This window comes from Curcuma longa, chromosome 1 (genome assembly GCF_044706935.1).
Source record: "Curcuma longa cultivar G26 ecotype Majalengka, Jawa Barat chromosome 1, ITB_CL_G26_1.1, whole genome shotgun sequence".
Taxonomy (NCBI): Eukaryota; Viridiplantae; Streptophyta; class Magnoliopsida; order Zingiberales; family Zingiberaceae; genus Curcuma; species Curcuma longa.
Genome location: NC_133861.1, coordinates 7866262 through 7882287, shown reverse-complemented (window position 1 = coordinate 7882287; position 16026 = coordinate 7866262). Strand labels below are relative to the sequence as shown.

Below are 16026 nucleotides of genomic sequence, written 5' to 3'. Positions count from 1 at the left end.
TGCCAACATTTTCACTGAACCGGTAAATGAACCCGGCTTCTTTCGGACGGATTTGAGATCTAACTGGTTCGGCCCGACCGGTCGCTTTGACCGCCTCCGTTAGGACTCCGCACTTCTTCTCCTTTCGCACCGTTCGAGATCGCCTCCTACAAAAGGGGAAGTCCAACAGGAAGGCGATGCAGCTGCGCCATCGCCTCCGCCTCTCCTCCCCTCTCGTTTCCTTCTTCCCCTCCCCGATCTCTCGACCCGTTTGCCTTTCCCCTCGGCCAGCGGTCGGACTCGGTTCCCCTCTCGCGCGGCGCCGGCGACCCGATTGCCGGATCGGATACGCGCCAGGAGAGCGAAGGTACTCGGTTGCTGTTGGATCGATGGAGTCCGTGACGGGGGCGCTAGATCCTGCGGCCTCGATCGCTGATGGTGGTAGCGGCGCCGCGAGGTTGAAGCTCGAGGAACTGAATTGGGATCACTCCTTCGCGAGGGAGCTGCCTGGGGATCCCAGAACCGACACGATATCCCGCCAGGTGAAGTCCCCTTCTCCTTCCATGGATAGGCGTTCTGTCGAGTTCTTCACCCATTTAAATCCGCGTTTGGAAGAGAGAGACTTTGGCTGTTGTTTTGTTTTGTTGTATTTTCTGGAAACTTAGGAAAAATCCTTTTTTTTTTTTGTGGAAGAACAACAAGAAGGTTTTAATATTGCTTGGTCATGCTAGATTTGGCATATTGATGGCTGGAGATAACCTTGAGTTAGTAATTCCTGACATCTGCTAAATGGAACCGCGTGTCTCGATTATGTATGTTTTCAATTATCTTTGAAGGAGGAAGTTTGTTCATTTTCCTAGTTTCTGTCAAGAAATTCGCACTCCAATGTCGCCACTGAGCAGGAGAGTGAAGTAATGGGTTTTGTGGAGCTTGAAGACGAGGTGGTAATTATCATGTCCATGTTCATCGTTAATTCTCCATAAAATTTGGTCTTTGTTGCATGAACACTTGCAAATTGAAGTTTATTTGATAATAGAGTTTAAGCTGTTACAGATTCCTTCAGTCTGAAAAGGGTGGCTTATTTATGCGGCCATAATATACAATGTCTCAAATTTAAGCCTCAATCACCATGGCTTGTTATTATAAAGATATTTCATGTTAGTTTGTGCTATGTTCAATGCTTAACTTGAGGCATGTAGATAATGACTTAAAGATGCTCTAATAAGTTCCCAACTATTCCTAGAGTACATAAGATTGGCTGTGATCTAACAAGATTCATGCTGTATATCTGTCAACTTAATGGATGTTCAATCGGAGAGAGCAGGGAAAGGTGGAGGGGGGAGGAGGGAGGGGGAGGAAAGGGGAGTAGAGAAGAAGCATCTTTCCCTGGTTTAATTTAACAGAAAAGGTGAAAGATGAATGGGATGAGAAAGGGATCTTCTTCCTTCTCTTTCCTCCAAAATGGATACCTTTTTCCTTCTTTCATTCTACCATTCCTCTCTAGTAAACCAAATGGATCAGCTCTCTCCTCCGCTCCTTCACCTCCGTCCCTTTCAGTTCCCCTCCCTAAGTAAACATAACCTAAGTAACCACTGTCTTGCTGCGACTTGGAATGTTATTGAACATGGACAGAAACAAGCCTACAAATGTGGAATTAGTTAGTTATTGTTTTCTAGATGAAAAATCAACTTAATGTTTTTAGATGTGGAATTTATGAACACTTTCTTAGTGGCACTGCATCGTTTAGCAAGATAAGTGCTCAGTCACACTTATTAAAAAAACTAAAATGGATATCACCGGTTGCATCTTAGCAATTTCTATCAGCTAAACCTTTTTCCAAATGGTTTCAGGTACTTCATGCATGTTACACAAAAGTATCTCCATCTGCCGAAGTGGAAAATCCTGAACTTGTAGCTTGGTCTGAAAGAACTGCTGAGATTCTTGATTTAGACCCAAAAGAGTAGGCATCCTTCTTGACTTATCTTGAATAAGATTCTGTTCTTTCTGATACATAAAGTTGGCATTTTTTTTCTTAAACTACATGCATTCACTTTTTCATTTGAATGCTTTATGAAGACCTGCATAGATCCAAATTCCTTTTGTTGATTCCTATTCCAAAATTAAATCAGCATGTGCCCCCCCCCCCTCTATCTCTCATCAGTATCATTACTATGTCTCAATTTTTTTGACTTGGAATATTTCCTAGGAAGTAAGACCTATCCATGTGGCTTGTTTTCTTCCACCCAGATATACAAAATTGTGCCACAGTGGGCTTTTTGCATCAACCTGTCTTAGAATATTATGGCTAGTTTCTGATTTTGTTTTCTTTCAGCCCTCAAAAGATACATGGGAACCCTAATAGTTTTATTCTTTTAGCAAGTTGGTTGGGGTTTGTGTTCTAGTTTGGATACATATAATATGACATTTGTTTTATTCTTTTTATCGTGACTCCATCCTTTGTTTGGTTACTAGGTTTGAGCGGCCTGATTTGCCATTAATATTCTCTGGAGCATTGCCTTTGAAGGGAGGGTCAGTTGTGAACTCTAAACTTCAATTGCACACCTCTCTCTCTTCTTCAACTGTGAAGATGATATAAAGGTTATCTTTTATAGGCTACCTTATGCGCAATGCTATGGGGGGCACCAATTTGGGGTGTGGGCTGGTCAGTTAGGGGATGGACGTGCTATTACTCTCGGCGAGCTCTTAAATTCTCGAGGTGAAAGATGGGAGTTGCAGCTCAAGGGTGCTGGGAAGACTCCTTATAGTAGATTCGCAGATGGTCTAGCAGTACTTCGAAGTAGCATCCGTGAATTTCTTTGTAGTGAGGCGATGCATGGACTTGGAATCCCGACTACTCGTGCACTCTGCCTTGTTACTACTGGCAAGCTTGTTAATCGAGACATGTTTTACGAGTATGTCACTGCTGCAAATATTTACATTTGTTTTTCTTAACTCTCACATTTAACATTTATCAGTAGTCCATAGTATAATACATTTTGTAGGTAGATGTTAGCATAGTTGATTTTATTGTATAGATAGGGAACCTACATTATATTATCATGCACTTCAGCATAGCAAATATCAGAAAATATGGATATATGTTTTTAGAATCATCCATCTAATTGAATTTGCTATATTTCAACTTCTAATGAAGTTCATGGATATATTTTAAGACATGTCCTGCTAATTGCAGTCTTTTTACCATTCGACTTTATATTGAGGTAAAAATGGTAGCACTTAATTGATGTGTCATATAATAGCTCTATATCTATGAAGGCTATACTGTCAAATGTTTGGATTTTTCATAACTAAGAGACTTTAAATCCTTCCTTCACTCCTAGTTTTTCTACTTGACCTGGGCTTGGAATTACTTTGTATGCATATGCTATGTAAATTGGAATAGCAAATCCTCATACTGAAAGATCTTAACCTCTTGTAATGATATCATGTTCACTTGTGTTTGTTCATGGATATTGTAGTGGCAATCCCAAGGACGAACCTGGTGCAATTGTTTGCCGTGTTGCTCAGTCCTTCCTTCGGTTTGGTTCATATCAGATCCATGCGTCCAGGGGAAAAGAAGACCTTGAAATTGTTCGCACTTTGGCAGATTACACCATTCGCCACCATTTTCCTCACATAGAAAAAATGAACAAAAGTGATGATTTGTCTTTCGAGGTCGGAGGAGTAGGATCTTCAGTGGTAGATTTGACGTCCAACAAGTATGCAGGTATTAATCTTCAACACTAAGATCGTGCTAAGCATGAGTTTCCTTTTCTATCCTTAATAACTACAAATTCATTATCTTTGTTTTAAATGGTTTCTTATCAGCTTGGTCAGTTGAGGTGGCTGAGCGCACTGCTTCTTTAGTTGCAAGTTGGCAGGGAGTCGGTTTCACTCATGGTGTTTTAAACACAGATAACATGAGTGTGTTGGGTCTTACGATTGATTATGGCCCTTTTGGTTTCTTAGATGCTTTCGATCCAAGTTACACTCCAAATACTACAGACCTTCCTGGAAGGAGGTATTGCTTTGCAAATCAGCCTGATATCGGCTTGTGGAACATCGCACAATTCACAGTAACGTTATCATCTGCTAAGCTGATCAGCGAAGAGGAGGCCAACTATGCCATGGAAAGGTGGTTTTTCTCTCACTATGAGATCATAATGTGCATAACATCATCATCACCATTAAGCATTCTTTGTCCCAACTATTTATATGAATCTTATCCTTGGTTGAACTTCAAGTAAAGTCTCATTGCTAGTAATATTTATAGCAATTATTATATCATTGTATATTCTTTTGCTTTCTCTCTAATCCTTAATCTTTCCACTGTAATATATTTAATTCTTTTATTGATCACTTTTAAACATGTGCATATCACTACCTTGATAATTTGGATATATATTGCCCTCTTTGTAGGTATGGAGACAAGTTTATGGAAGAATACCAATCCATAATGACCAAGAAACTAGGTCTATCCAAATACAATAAGCAACTCATAAGCACCCTTCTTAACAACATGGCTGTCGACAAAGTCGATTACACAAATTTCTTCCGGTTGCTTTCAAATGTCAAGGCCGATGCTACTACTCCAAAGAGTGAGCTGCTTATTCCCCTTAAAGCTGCTTTGCTGGACATCGGCCCAGAGAGGAAGGAAGCATGGACAACTTGGGTGCAAACATACATTGAGGAGGTATTGTTTTCTGCCACACTTTTACTCTTTGCAGCATTTCTAACATCCATCAACCTGGCTGTTTTGGCCATTTATCCTTCCCATTCTCTCTTAGTATATTTATTATTTATAAAACTATAAATAGGTTTTTAGTATTATATTGCATTTATAATTAGGTTCCTGACAGAAATAAACTAAGATATGAAATCCCTAGTTTGCACATTACTTATTTTGCCAGCAAATGGTTTGAAAGGTTAGCCACTGTAGTACAAACATTCAGAAGGCTTAATTATTCACAAGGCTAACCAAATTGGCGATTTATGCTGGGAAAGCATACCATTAACCTAACCTAAGTTTAATTCGTGCTAATGGTACTACTTATGAGAGTTTTGTAGATTTAGAAGGAAATGTGTAATATTAGATTAATAAATTTCTGATCTGTAAAGTTAGGTTGAGTTGTGTGATATTTGATCATCTCATATGTAAGTCCCATGAACCAGTTAAATATGGTCCAAACCGATGAGATCTGTGCCATTTCTTTGTTTTCATCCTTTTTGCTGAAATCATTCAGTTTAACCAGTTGGATTTACTGACCTGGTAAAATCCTTTACCAGTAGACAGACAATTCTCTGTGTTTTCCTTTTTGCTGAGCCATTCAGGTGGTCGAAAATGTTGCTTGCTTGCTTACTTGCCTAGTCTCTGATGTTTCTTTCCGAATTTGATTACCTTCTAAACTCTTCCATTGCTACTGCTTTCTTGCTTTCTGAAGTTGGTTTCAAGTGGCGTCCCTGACGATGAGCGCAAGGTCACAATGAACTCCATCAACCCCAAGTATGTCCTCCGCAACTACTTGTGCCAAAGCGCCATCGACGCGGCCGAGCAGGGTGACTACGGAGAGGTTCGCAGGCTTCTGAAACTAGTGGAGCGCCCATTCGACGAGCAACCAGGAATGGAGAAGTATGCGCGGCTGCCGCCGGCATGGGCATACCGGCCCGGCGTCTGCATGTTGTCATGCTCATCTTGAGGGAGGGGTGGTGGTAAGTTTGTTTATATAGTTTAAAATTTTCTTTTCCTTCTAATTGATGATGAAATTACAAGAAATAGCTCCTTCTAATTTATGCTGTTTGGGTTCTCTATTGTATTTGGCAGCCCCTAAAACTTTATTAAACTAGAGCTATTCAAAAAGGGTCTCTCATTTATTGTAAATCTATTTTCCTTTGCCTTCTATATATATATATATATAGAACATTAAGGTTTAATAATAGCTAGTTGAATATGGTGCGATGGTAAATGATAAGACAGATAACTCAGGTAGGGTTTGATTCTCACATTGAGTATTTTCGAACTTTCATGGTATTTGAATTATTGGTGATGTTGGATTGTCGGATTGTGGATATCTGTGTTTTTTGAATTTATTTTGATAGTCGATGGGTACTTTCAAAATCAAAAAAAAAAAAAAAGACAGCCCGGTGCACGAAGCTTGCGGGATCCGGGGAAAGGATCCATTGTACGGTTGTTTCGGTTGTATGTGAATCAATCGGATGAATATGTGAATTAATAAAATATATATATATTGAGGTTTAATTGTATATGTCGTTTGTATATGTTGTTTCGGTTGGAACTTTCCTCGATGTGATCGTATCTTGATGTAGGTTTGAGAATCTGGACATTTGCCTCCGGGGCATAGGTGAGTTGGTTACGACGCAGCAGACTTGCAGAAGAGGGCAAGGGTTCGAATCCTGGTGAAGTCAGGCAATATCCTCCTGCGTCGTAACCAATTGCACTTTCTCGATTTACCTCCTCACAGATGGTCGTGGGGCTGACCGTGTGGGGCCGCTAAGGTGGCGGATCCACCTTTTTGCAGAAGAGAATCTGGACACTTATCTATTCCTTTTCTTTTTTGAAAAAAGTAGAATATGTCATCTTAACGATCTCATACGATCGATCTCACGACCATCTATGAAAAGGTAAATCGGAAAATTATAATTGGTCAGAGGGTATTGCTTGGCTTCGTCAGGATTTGAATTCTTATCTTCTTTTGCAACTCTGTTACGTTGTAACTAATTCAGCTATGTCCTAGAGGCACACTTATCTATCCCGTTTAGAGGGATAAGAGGTCTCACATGATCGGCACTCATCTACCCCTTTTCTTTTCTGCAAAAAGTGGAATCCGCTACGGTCTGTTGTAACCAACTCAGCTATGTCCCAGAGGCACACTCATCTATCCCGTTTAGAGGGATAAGAGGTCTCACACGATCGGCACTCATCTACCCTTTTCCTTTTTTGCAAAAAAAGTGGAATCCGCCACTTAGCGGTCTCACACGATCAACCTCACGACCATCTGTGAAGAGGTAAATCGGGAAACTACAGTTGGTCAAAGGGTATTGTCTGGCTTAGCCAGGATTCGAATCCTTGTCCTCTTCTGCAACTCTGCTGCGTCATAACCAACTCAGTTATGCTCCGGAGACACACTCATTTATCCTGTTTAGAGGGATAAGAGGTCGATTTAGATATTCAATTTTCATTTTCATTTTTATATTTATTTAAAAATAAAATATTTATCCCTATTCACATATCGAATATCTTTTATATTAATAATTTTTTATGTAATTTAATTATTAATTTATTTTTATTTGATAATTAATTATGAATGTTTTTTTTAAATCAACACTCTAATGTTATTATATTTTAAAAATATTATTATATAATTTAATTAAATATTTGAGTTGGATATTAAAAGGATTTTATTCTTAATGTCCGATTATTTAATCCGATTCAAAAAAAAATTCACTATCTACCCTCTTTTATTCAGGTTGAATATTGAATCCTCCGTAGGGTGGAAATTGCCATCCCTACTCCCATTCAACGCACAGCTCTCAGGCTCCGGTCCACTGGCTTAAGCTGGCGATAGCTTTATAGTCATCATAGTAGTTCGACCTTGTAGCTCACTGCCGATCGCCAGGCCAGGACATGGCTCTGGGCACCGCCTACCTTATTCAGTTGGGCTTTAGCTTTCTGACTGTCACATTCCTGCCCACCCGAGCGCCGATCTTCAGCAACCATCTAGTCAGGTTCTGACCAACTGCATTTGGATTCAGTAGGAGGACGTGCAGCTTCCGGCTCCCCTTCACAGTTGCTCATCGAAGGCTTTGACAATGGCACCCTGTTCAACATACTCATGATCGCCACCAACATTCTCTGCCTTCCTCTACTTCCACTTCCACTTCACTGCAAGGTGAATGAATCGATACTTCATGTCGTCTATGATATTTTGATATCGCGTACGAGAAGCGGTTCAAAAATACTTCCAATCCAGTAAATATCAACTGAGATTGCTTGCAAATGGACTTTCAAAAAATAACTTGAAACTATTTTTAAAACTTTATTTATTTATTTTCAAAAAACAATTATTTATTTATTTATTCATTCCCATTTTCAAACTTTGCTTTAAAAAAAATACAAACCGTCAAAAAAATTTAAGAGCGGCATATACCTTCCATAGGCCAATATATGTGCAATAATTGGTAACGACTAATGATTTTAATTGATTAAACCCATGAATTGTCTTGTGACCATAATTCCAAAAATAAAAAATATGAACACAATTCATGGGTTCAATCGATTAAAAAATAAATACTTGGTACAAATGATTGCGAAGCCATCTTCAACGTATACAGGTAGGTACCAACACATTGATATCACCATTGCATTTATAAATTCATGTCTATATACTATTGGGAAGCCATCTTCACCAGATTCATGAAACTTCATAAAGAAGAATACAGTTACTCAAGAATTCAGTCCTCAAAATTGCATTATAATTTAGCAGTGGCCCGACAAGAGCACAGAAGAAGAGAAGCAGGGAGTTAAGGAAACCGAAAAAGGAAATACACAAGAGCACGATAAACTTATATCTCGCTGAAACATTTTGCAAACTGAGCAGCTCAAAATTTTATTGAAAGCCCACAAGAATTTGGAATGGAGGAGAGAAGAACTTTATGTTATTTTGGAAAGCAACGGAGGGGAGTGGGAATGAGATTACCTTTGCTTTAGCACAGTTCATTCAGCTTGTAGACAATAGAGCTGACGAATGTTCCCAGAAGCTGTGAAAATATATTTGGATCAGTAGAGAATTGAAAAAATTCAAGAGATGGATGGATGCTAGTGTTGTTCACTTCATAGGTTTCATGCAAAGAGTACATTTAACAATGTGTTTGAAGGAAGAGTTTTCAGTCATAGGAACATGTCGCATGACTACTCGCTCTATGGAACTGTTCAGTTTCTGGAAAAATATTTATCAAATTTTCCAGGATTTGGAGCAATGAAAATTCATGTTCATCCAATACATTTTTTTCCCTAGATGCCTACCTACTGTCTAAGCGCTAAATACTAGTGGATAGACTATCTATTGCCTGAGACCATCATTTGACATAGTGTTAATTTTCCTCAAAGCTTTTTTACGTGTAAGTTATTTTCCACAAAATAAATGAGCCTAAATCTTCACCATTGCTATTGATCCTCACCCATCTATGTCACGTTCTTACTCTGATCGCTACTATTTTCCCCTCATCCTTCTTGTCATCACTATCTTTCCACTAACCAATGTTGAAAAAATCACACCTAAATGTGTCAGTTAACCCATTCCATACTGATGAGATCTAAGACAACCGGATTGAACCAATTTATCAACTAGTTGGGCAAGACCCAAAAAACCATCATGGTGAGAGTGTTTCGCTAACAGGTGTGGGTTTAATTAAAAACATTGCATCCCAGAACCACCAATATCCACAACGAACTCTCCAAGCAAGAGCTGATGACAGACTGTAATGGTGCCATCCACCCTTCTCCGATTAATATATAGATAGTTTACCCCCTAGATTATGTTTCTGTTATTGCTTACCACATTGTGGGATGGATACAAAAGTAGTAACTATTTTTTATCTGGATGGATATAGTGAAAGCAAGACGATACCGTATAACCAGTCTTTGAAATGAACATGAAGGGCAGATGCTAGTTCACGCTTCCGGTTTTCATCAACTAGCACATCTCTGATAGCTTGTTGAACAACGAGCAAGTTTGTATGCTGACAAAAATTGTGAGAAAAGGTGTTTAGCATGAGGAGCAGAAATATAAGCAATTGCAATAAACAGGGTAGTGCAATTACCTTCTTCTTCTGGGATGCTCCATAAATTTCAGGCAAGGGAAATGGATTGTATCTTGTAGTTTGTGACGATTCAGCTCCAAACCAGTTAGGAATCTGTACAAGCACATAAATACTTAGATGACCGACAGCTAGAAGTGTAAGACATTCAATGCAGCAGAAAAAGAGTATAATTAGAGCAACTGAGAAAATATGCAGTCTATGCTAATTGAAAAGGAAACTTTAATAGGGGAAAAATGTACTAAATTTTTTTAATTGGCATACCAAGAAGTTAGTAAACTGATCAGGATCGATGCATGTGGCGGATTCAGCTTGAATTTCAGACACTCCCACAGGGTGAGATAGTGAATCATGAGGATCCACCATCCCAAGCACCAAGGGTTCGTCCCATCTATTGATGCTAGAGTCCACACCAACTTGAGATAGGTGCTCTTCCAATTGTGCATAGTAGGTATTAAATGGTGCCACCTAAAAGGAATAAAAATAGATCAATATTCCAAGAAACTGAAGTAGTGTTGACATCCCAACTATTATCAACAACAAAAATTGGTAGGAGATTTTCATTCATGCAGACACAGTAATAATGATGGTAAATATTCTTAATAAATTAGAGAATTCCTTCCCTTAATCTGAACAGTACAAAATAATGTTACATGTAATTTCTGTTAAATAAATTCCAAATAGCAAATCAGTGTCTATTGCATGGTAAATGAAAGCTTTATGATGGGAAAATCACTCAAATAACAAAAAATATATAATAACCATTAACCGGGTATTGGTCAATTCAGAATAATCTAAAAGCACTTCAGCATGTTCAAGGAATAGGAATAGCACCTATATATATATATATATATATAGACATATATATATATATATATATATATATATATAGACATCCCTATGATGATTTTCACGGTTGGATTTGTATAATTTTCAACAGTTTGGTCAGAGAAGAGACTAGGAGGACTAGGAGTACCCAGTTCTTAGGATAAGCAATTAGTCCTATATGATCAAATGATGAGAGCAAACAACTGAATGATTAACCATTTCCAAACTAATAAAGAATCAAAAATTTAAATGTGAGGTTACAGTTCTATTTTCTAATTTATGACCTGATGGACAGTAACTGAGCTAGCTAGTTTTTTCTAAGGCCAAGAAAAATCAGAACTGCTTGGTTTGGTTGGCAAAATCAGGAATTATGGAATTTAGATTTCTAACTTTCCATGATAAATAATTAATCTCAATCTTGCCACTAACACAATATGCATAAGTATCTTAGGCTATGATTCCATAAAATCATAACCATGGTAGGTTTCATAATCATCATCAAATAGTATGTTTCACAGATTAGGACCAGAAACAAAATGAATTGTGATGCCCAAACAACACTACTTGTACTACCATATTACTGGAAGGTAGACACGGCTTATAGTCAGGTGACACTCGTCTAACAGAAAAGAATATTACACAACTGACACTCTGCTGACACTCGTTTGACAGAAAACAGTAGTACACAGCTGACACTCATCTGACAGAAAAAGAATATTTCAGTGGATTAGATAACCTACCATGTCAGGAACAATTTTGAAACAGGAAATAGAAATCTCAGACAACAAAAGAACACTACTTATTGTTCAATCAAAACTACCATCAAATTTAATTGAATTGCTTTTATCAACTGAAGGAATAACAGGATGAGTATGATACACCAACATGGAAATCTTGCAGTGTTAAATTACAAGAACAAATAAAAAGACCAACCTGCAATTTGTGGTTATCCCCGACAAAAAGGGGCTGCTGATTGACCCCTAAGTAAAACACACACTCACGGCAGTTTGCAATACATATGCGTTTTGCAGCTGTAATGATTTGTACTCTTTCACAGTGCTCCACTCTAACAGCCTAAGAAAACCAACAAAATGAGACAGCTGTTGGTCAAACACGAACAGGAAAACAGTATATGTAAAATAGTTACAAGTCAAAAGGAAAAAAAATTATTTAGATGAGTAGTAAGATCAGGGTATTTACATAAAATAAAATAAACTTTAATAATTGTTGCTCCATATGATTATCTTACAAGAAAATTGGGATAAGGAAAGATAATTGAAAGCTATTTAGCAAGCAAAGCAATTGAAAGGGGCAAATACAATTCCACGAATCCAGCCTACACAACCATCAAGCATTTCACTATCATGAATGCTAAAGCATCAAAGAAAAGCACTTGCAGAGATATGGATATCTACATGCCTTGCAAAGTTCCTATAGGAATTTACCTTTTTGGGAAATTTTCCAATGGGTGCAACTCTGTTTCTAGAACCTTTGTTTTTATATACCTAAAATATGAATCTTTTTTTTTTCTAAAATTTTATGAGGATCAAAACTTAATCATTTTAGAACAAATAAAAACACCATTGGATTCATAATAGTGATGAGCACAATGGAACCAAGACTTCAGGAAAAAAACAAGGCATACCTTACCAACGGCACCCAGAATAACAGTTGCATCCGAACATCCATAAACTGTAGCATATCTCAGAGGTGCTAATATATAAATCACTGAATCATGGCAATTTAGCACCTGCAGTACAACTATACAATTAAGCAAATGTAATTCCAGCACATGAAAGCAAGCTTGTGATGAAGCATATGATTACTTTAGAACTTCAAGTATAACGCCATATCAGAATGTAAGAGTGATTGTTACAAGCAAAATAGTGTTGGGGATTGTAGCCTGACAGAACACAGATATTATAATTTCAAGTTCGAGATTCTCAATCCTTAGTTTAATTGTCATGTACCATAAAAGTAGTTGTCCGGGTATCATTGCCCTTGACAAATGCACAAACAAGGCTGATGGAAGCAATAGGAAGCAGCAGCATACCATTCAATATTTTAATTGGTTAGCACTACAACATACAGATGTGAAAGTACTAATAACAATGTGAAATGAACAGAGATAGCCATAAAAATGTTGTCAATTAGCTTGATCACAAAAACTACGGTACTCAAATTCAAGAAAATAAACAATGCTAGCATACATCACATAGTTATTTTAAAAAAACTAAAATAAAACAAAATACTTCAATGCAACAAGACTGCCCAAGAACCTACTACTCCCTTAAGCATTCCTGAATAAGTATGATTAAAATATTTGAGGTGATTATTTGTGTCATACTCTCCAGATATATAAAAATTCACACTTCCAAATTTGAATTTAACAGATATTTGAGGTGATTGTTTGTGTCATACTATCTGTTATTTTGTTTTCTTTAACAGATAATTGTAAATTTATGTATTTGGCATCTATAACCAAATAGCTACTCTAGCCTCCATTATTCATTTTGTTTGTATCCTACTAACCACAGCAATATGCCAAAATTTTGATAGATGTAGGCAGGCAATAGTTGACTATTACAAAGATGACTACCAATAGAGATTTGATCCTTCGGCAACAAGTTAAGGTCTTGAGTTTTTTTGTAACTTGGAAAATAAAAAAAATTAAAAAAAAATCTGGCCTTACCTTTATAGAATCTCCTTTCATATCACATGATTGCTTGACTACAGAAGCTTTTGATATACCCTCCACAACGGTTAAATTTGTCCTGAATGCTGGATTAGCAGGTGATGAGGTCCCAGAAAGAGAACTTCTGCTTTGGGTCTTTGCATGACTTAGGCTGGCATCTGCCATAGGCACATCAATATCTGCAGTATTTTTTAGAAAGCCATTTTCTTTTGCTAATGCCTTTTCTGCATTGTGTTCTAAAGAAGCAATTATGTTTTGTACAACCCATTCATGTACTTGGGCAGCAGAAACAGGAGCAGCTGGCATATCTGGATCTGAATTAGCAAAAAAAGGAGCTGCCTGGCTCAAAGGAATACCTTCAGAAAAATGGAGGAGAAAACCAAGATGGTCAAATCTTTCTGTTGTCAAAACCTGTAAGCCAGTTGTTTAAATAAAAAAAGTCAATAATAATAAGAAAAAAAATGTTGCAACTTAGGCATTAGGAAATAATAGTGGCATGAGACATCTTCAACAAAACTAGATGATTACAAAAGATAATAGCTTGATATGGAACAATTTATCTAAATACATGATAAGTATTTTCATAATAAACTGAGAAAAAGACACAAACGATTTACCAGTATATAATAACCAGTACTGACACCTATCTTCCAAAACACCTAGTATTATGTAACAATACGCAAGAGTTTATGATAAAATGGATGAGCACATTACACAAGAACAAGGTGTCACTAATTTAGAAGTCTACAAGATAGTAAATGAACATGTTGTCAGACAGGATTTTATAGATACACAGTTCAAGTCTTCATTATTCTCTATATTCCATTCCTTTATACAAATTTGGATGAAAATTATCCACTTATCCATAGCTTACATATGGATAACGGAGAATGTTGAATTAACATTCTAAATATATGAGGCAAACATTAGGACATTCTAACAATTGAAAACCGAAAACATAGCAGCCAACATTATATGTACCAGACGCAAAGTAAAATGAGTCCAACATGGAATGTAACTCGAAGTTGCATGTGAGGCGAAAGGAAAAAATCACACTAAGTGCAAGTATATCTGAGTGAGACAAACCAGAGATTCGTCACCCTCTTCTTCAACAGGCTCCGCCAAAAGGGCGAGTATATTCCCCATATGCTTTTGTAAGTACGACAACTGATGAGCTTGTTCGTCTGCTTGTGAAGGCATAAATCGACGACTATTGCTTCGTGCAAGCTGCAATTGAAAGTCCAGTAGTCAGAAACACCAAACTGTATATTCTCATCATTCATCAAAATAAGGTGAAAAGGAATCAGCCAAAGGGATGAACAGGATCAAAACTCTTGTTCTACCTGAAGCGGCGAGAGGGCCGACAGATACCCGTCGAAGGCCGAGGTGGAGGGCCAGACATCGGCGATTGCAGCCGAGTCCTTGTGCGGCCGGGGGACGAGCCGCTTGTAGGATTGGATGTAGAGGAAGACAACGAGGTCATACACGTCGACGGTGTCATCTGGAGCTGGATCGGAGGGGTGGACGGAGGCAATCGTGTCGAGGGCCAGACGGGCGTGGTCGAGCGAGATCTGGAGGGCGTCGGCTAAGGCAGGACAGTCGACGCGGTGCGGAGACGGGACGGATCTCCGTAGGATCTTGTCGACGAGCGGGGCGAGCGTTACGGTCCCATCGGAGAAGATGAGTTTGGGGATGGGGAGAAGGCCGTGCTCGAATGGCTCGCGCCGAGGGCGAAGGAGGAGCCGGGCGGCGCCTCCTCCTGCGTCGGGCGCGATCGAGGGATCGACCTGGTCTTCCACCATCGCTGCTGCTTTGTTCCTTTCGCGAGGAGAGACGAACGCCGGGAGGTGAGAACGGGAATGGGAAAGGAAAGAAAATAAAAAATAAATTAAAAAACCATGAGTCAACTCCGACCGACTTATCGCTGATTTAGATATCGATATCGGTTTCCGATACGGGTAGCACTTGTCGTTACCAGATAATTCCGGTTTAGATCATGAATTTTATTATTTTAACAGTTGTTAAATAAATTCAAAAAAAATACCGATAAACTAAAAATATATATTATGAGTGTTATAATATGAGTTGAATATCATTGCAACGATTATATTTATATTCTAAATTTAACTTTTATAAAATTATTAAATATAAAAAATAAGATAAAATTTATTTATTTATATAATCGTATGGAAGGATTTATATTATTTGTTATTGTTAATTTACACATTTTGACAATTATAAAAAAAAAAGAAAACAAATGCAGACATAAGATACTAGTAATTATTATTATTATTATGTTTATCATCTTATTTTGTGTAAATTAACAATAAGCACCCATGGAATTACAATGATAATATGGATTATACGACGATCACTTAATTATAAGAAGGAAAGGAATTTGAGGCCATGGCGGAGCCAAAATTGTTCATTTACCCGAGTTGATCTTTATTTCGAATTATTTTTTTTCTTCTGTCATCAATTTTCCAAACTACTTTTCTTTTTCCACTGATGATTTTTTTAATCTCCTTTTTCTCAATATGGTCGGTTGTGGTCGCCCCCCTAGACTAAAGCCTAAGTAAATCAAAGCGTGACTCCGCCCTTGATTTGAGGTGCATTCTAACATAGTGAAAGTGAGTCCTACAATTAAAGGTAAAAGAATGCTTGTTAAGAATAAGAGGCTCACGCTTTCT

At 37.9% G+C, this 16026-nt stretch overlaps 2 protein-coding genes across 2 annotated transcripts; one reads left to right on the top strand and one right to left on the bottom strand.

Moving 5' to 3' along the window:
• Positions 1-137: 137 nt before the first annotated feature.
• LOC141844108 (uncharacterized) lies at positions 138-5783 on the top strand. Its single transcript, XM_074732111.1, has 8 exons — positions 138-521; positions 1830-1939; positions 2452-2508; positions 2592-2891; positions 3459-3706; positions 3808-4114; positions 4399-4672; positions 5421-5783. The coding sequence occupies exons 1-8, from the start codon at positions 177-179 to the stop codon at positions 5673-5675; spliced, it is 1896 nt and encodes a 631-aa protein (XP_074588212.1). The 5' UTR covers positions 138-176; the 3' UTR covers positions 5676-5783.
• A 2551-nt stretch (positions 5784-8334) lies between these two features.
• LOC141833727 (uncharacterized) lies at positions 8335-15156 on the bottom strand. The gene is made up of 9 exons (XM_074721225.1): positions 14680-15156; positions 14423-14563; positions 13334-13747; positions 12287-12391; positions 11575-11715; positions 10078-10281; positions 9817-9909; positions 9624-9735; positions 8335-8754 (listed from the first exon to the last, which is right to left on the bottom strand). Exons 1-9 carry the CDS (start codon positions 15136-15138, stop codon positions 8711-8713), a joined length of 1713 nt encoding a protein of 570 aa, XP_074577326.1. The 5' UTR covers positions 15139-15156; the 3' UTR covers positions 8335-8710.
• Between the last annotated feature and the right edge of the window lie 870 nt (positions 15157-16026).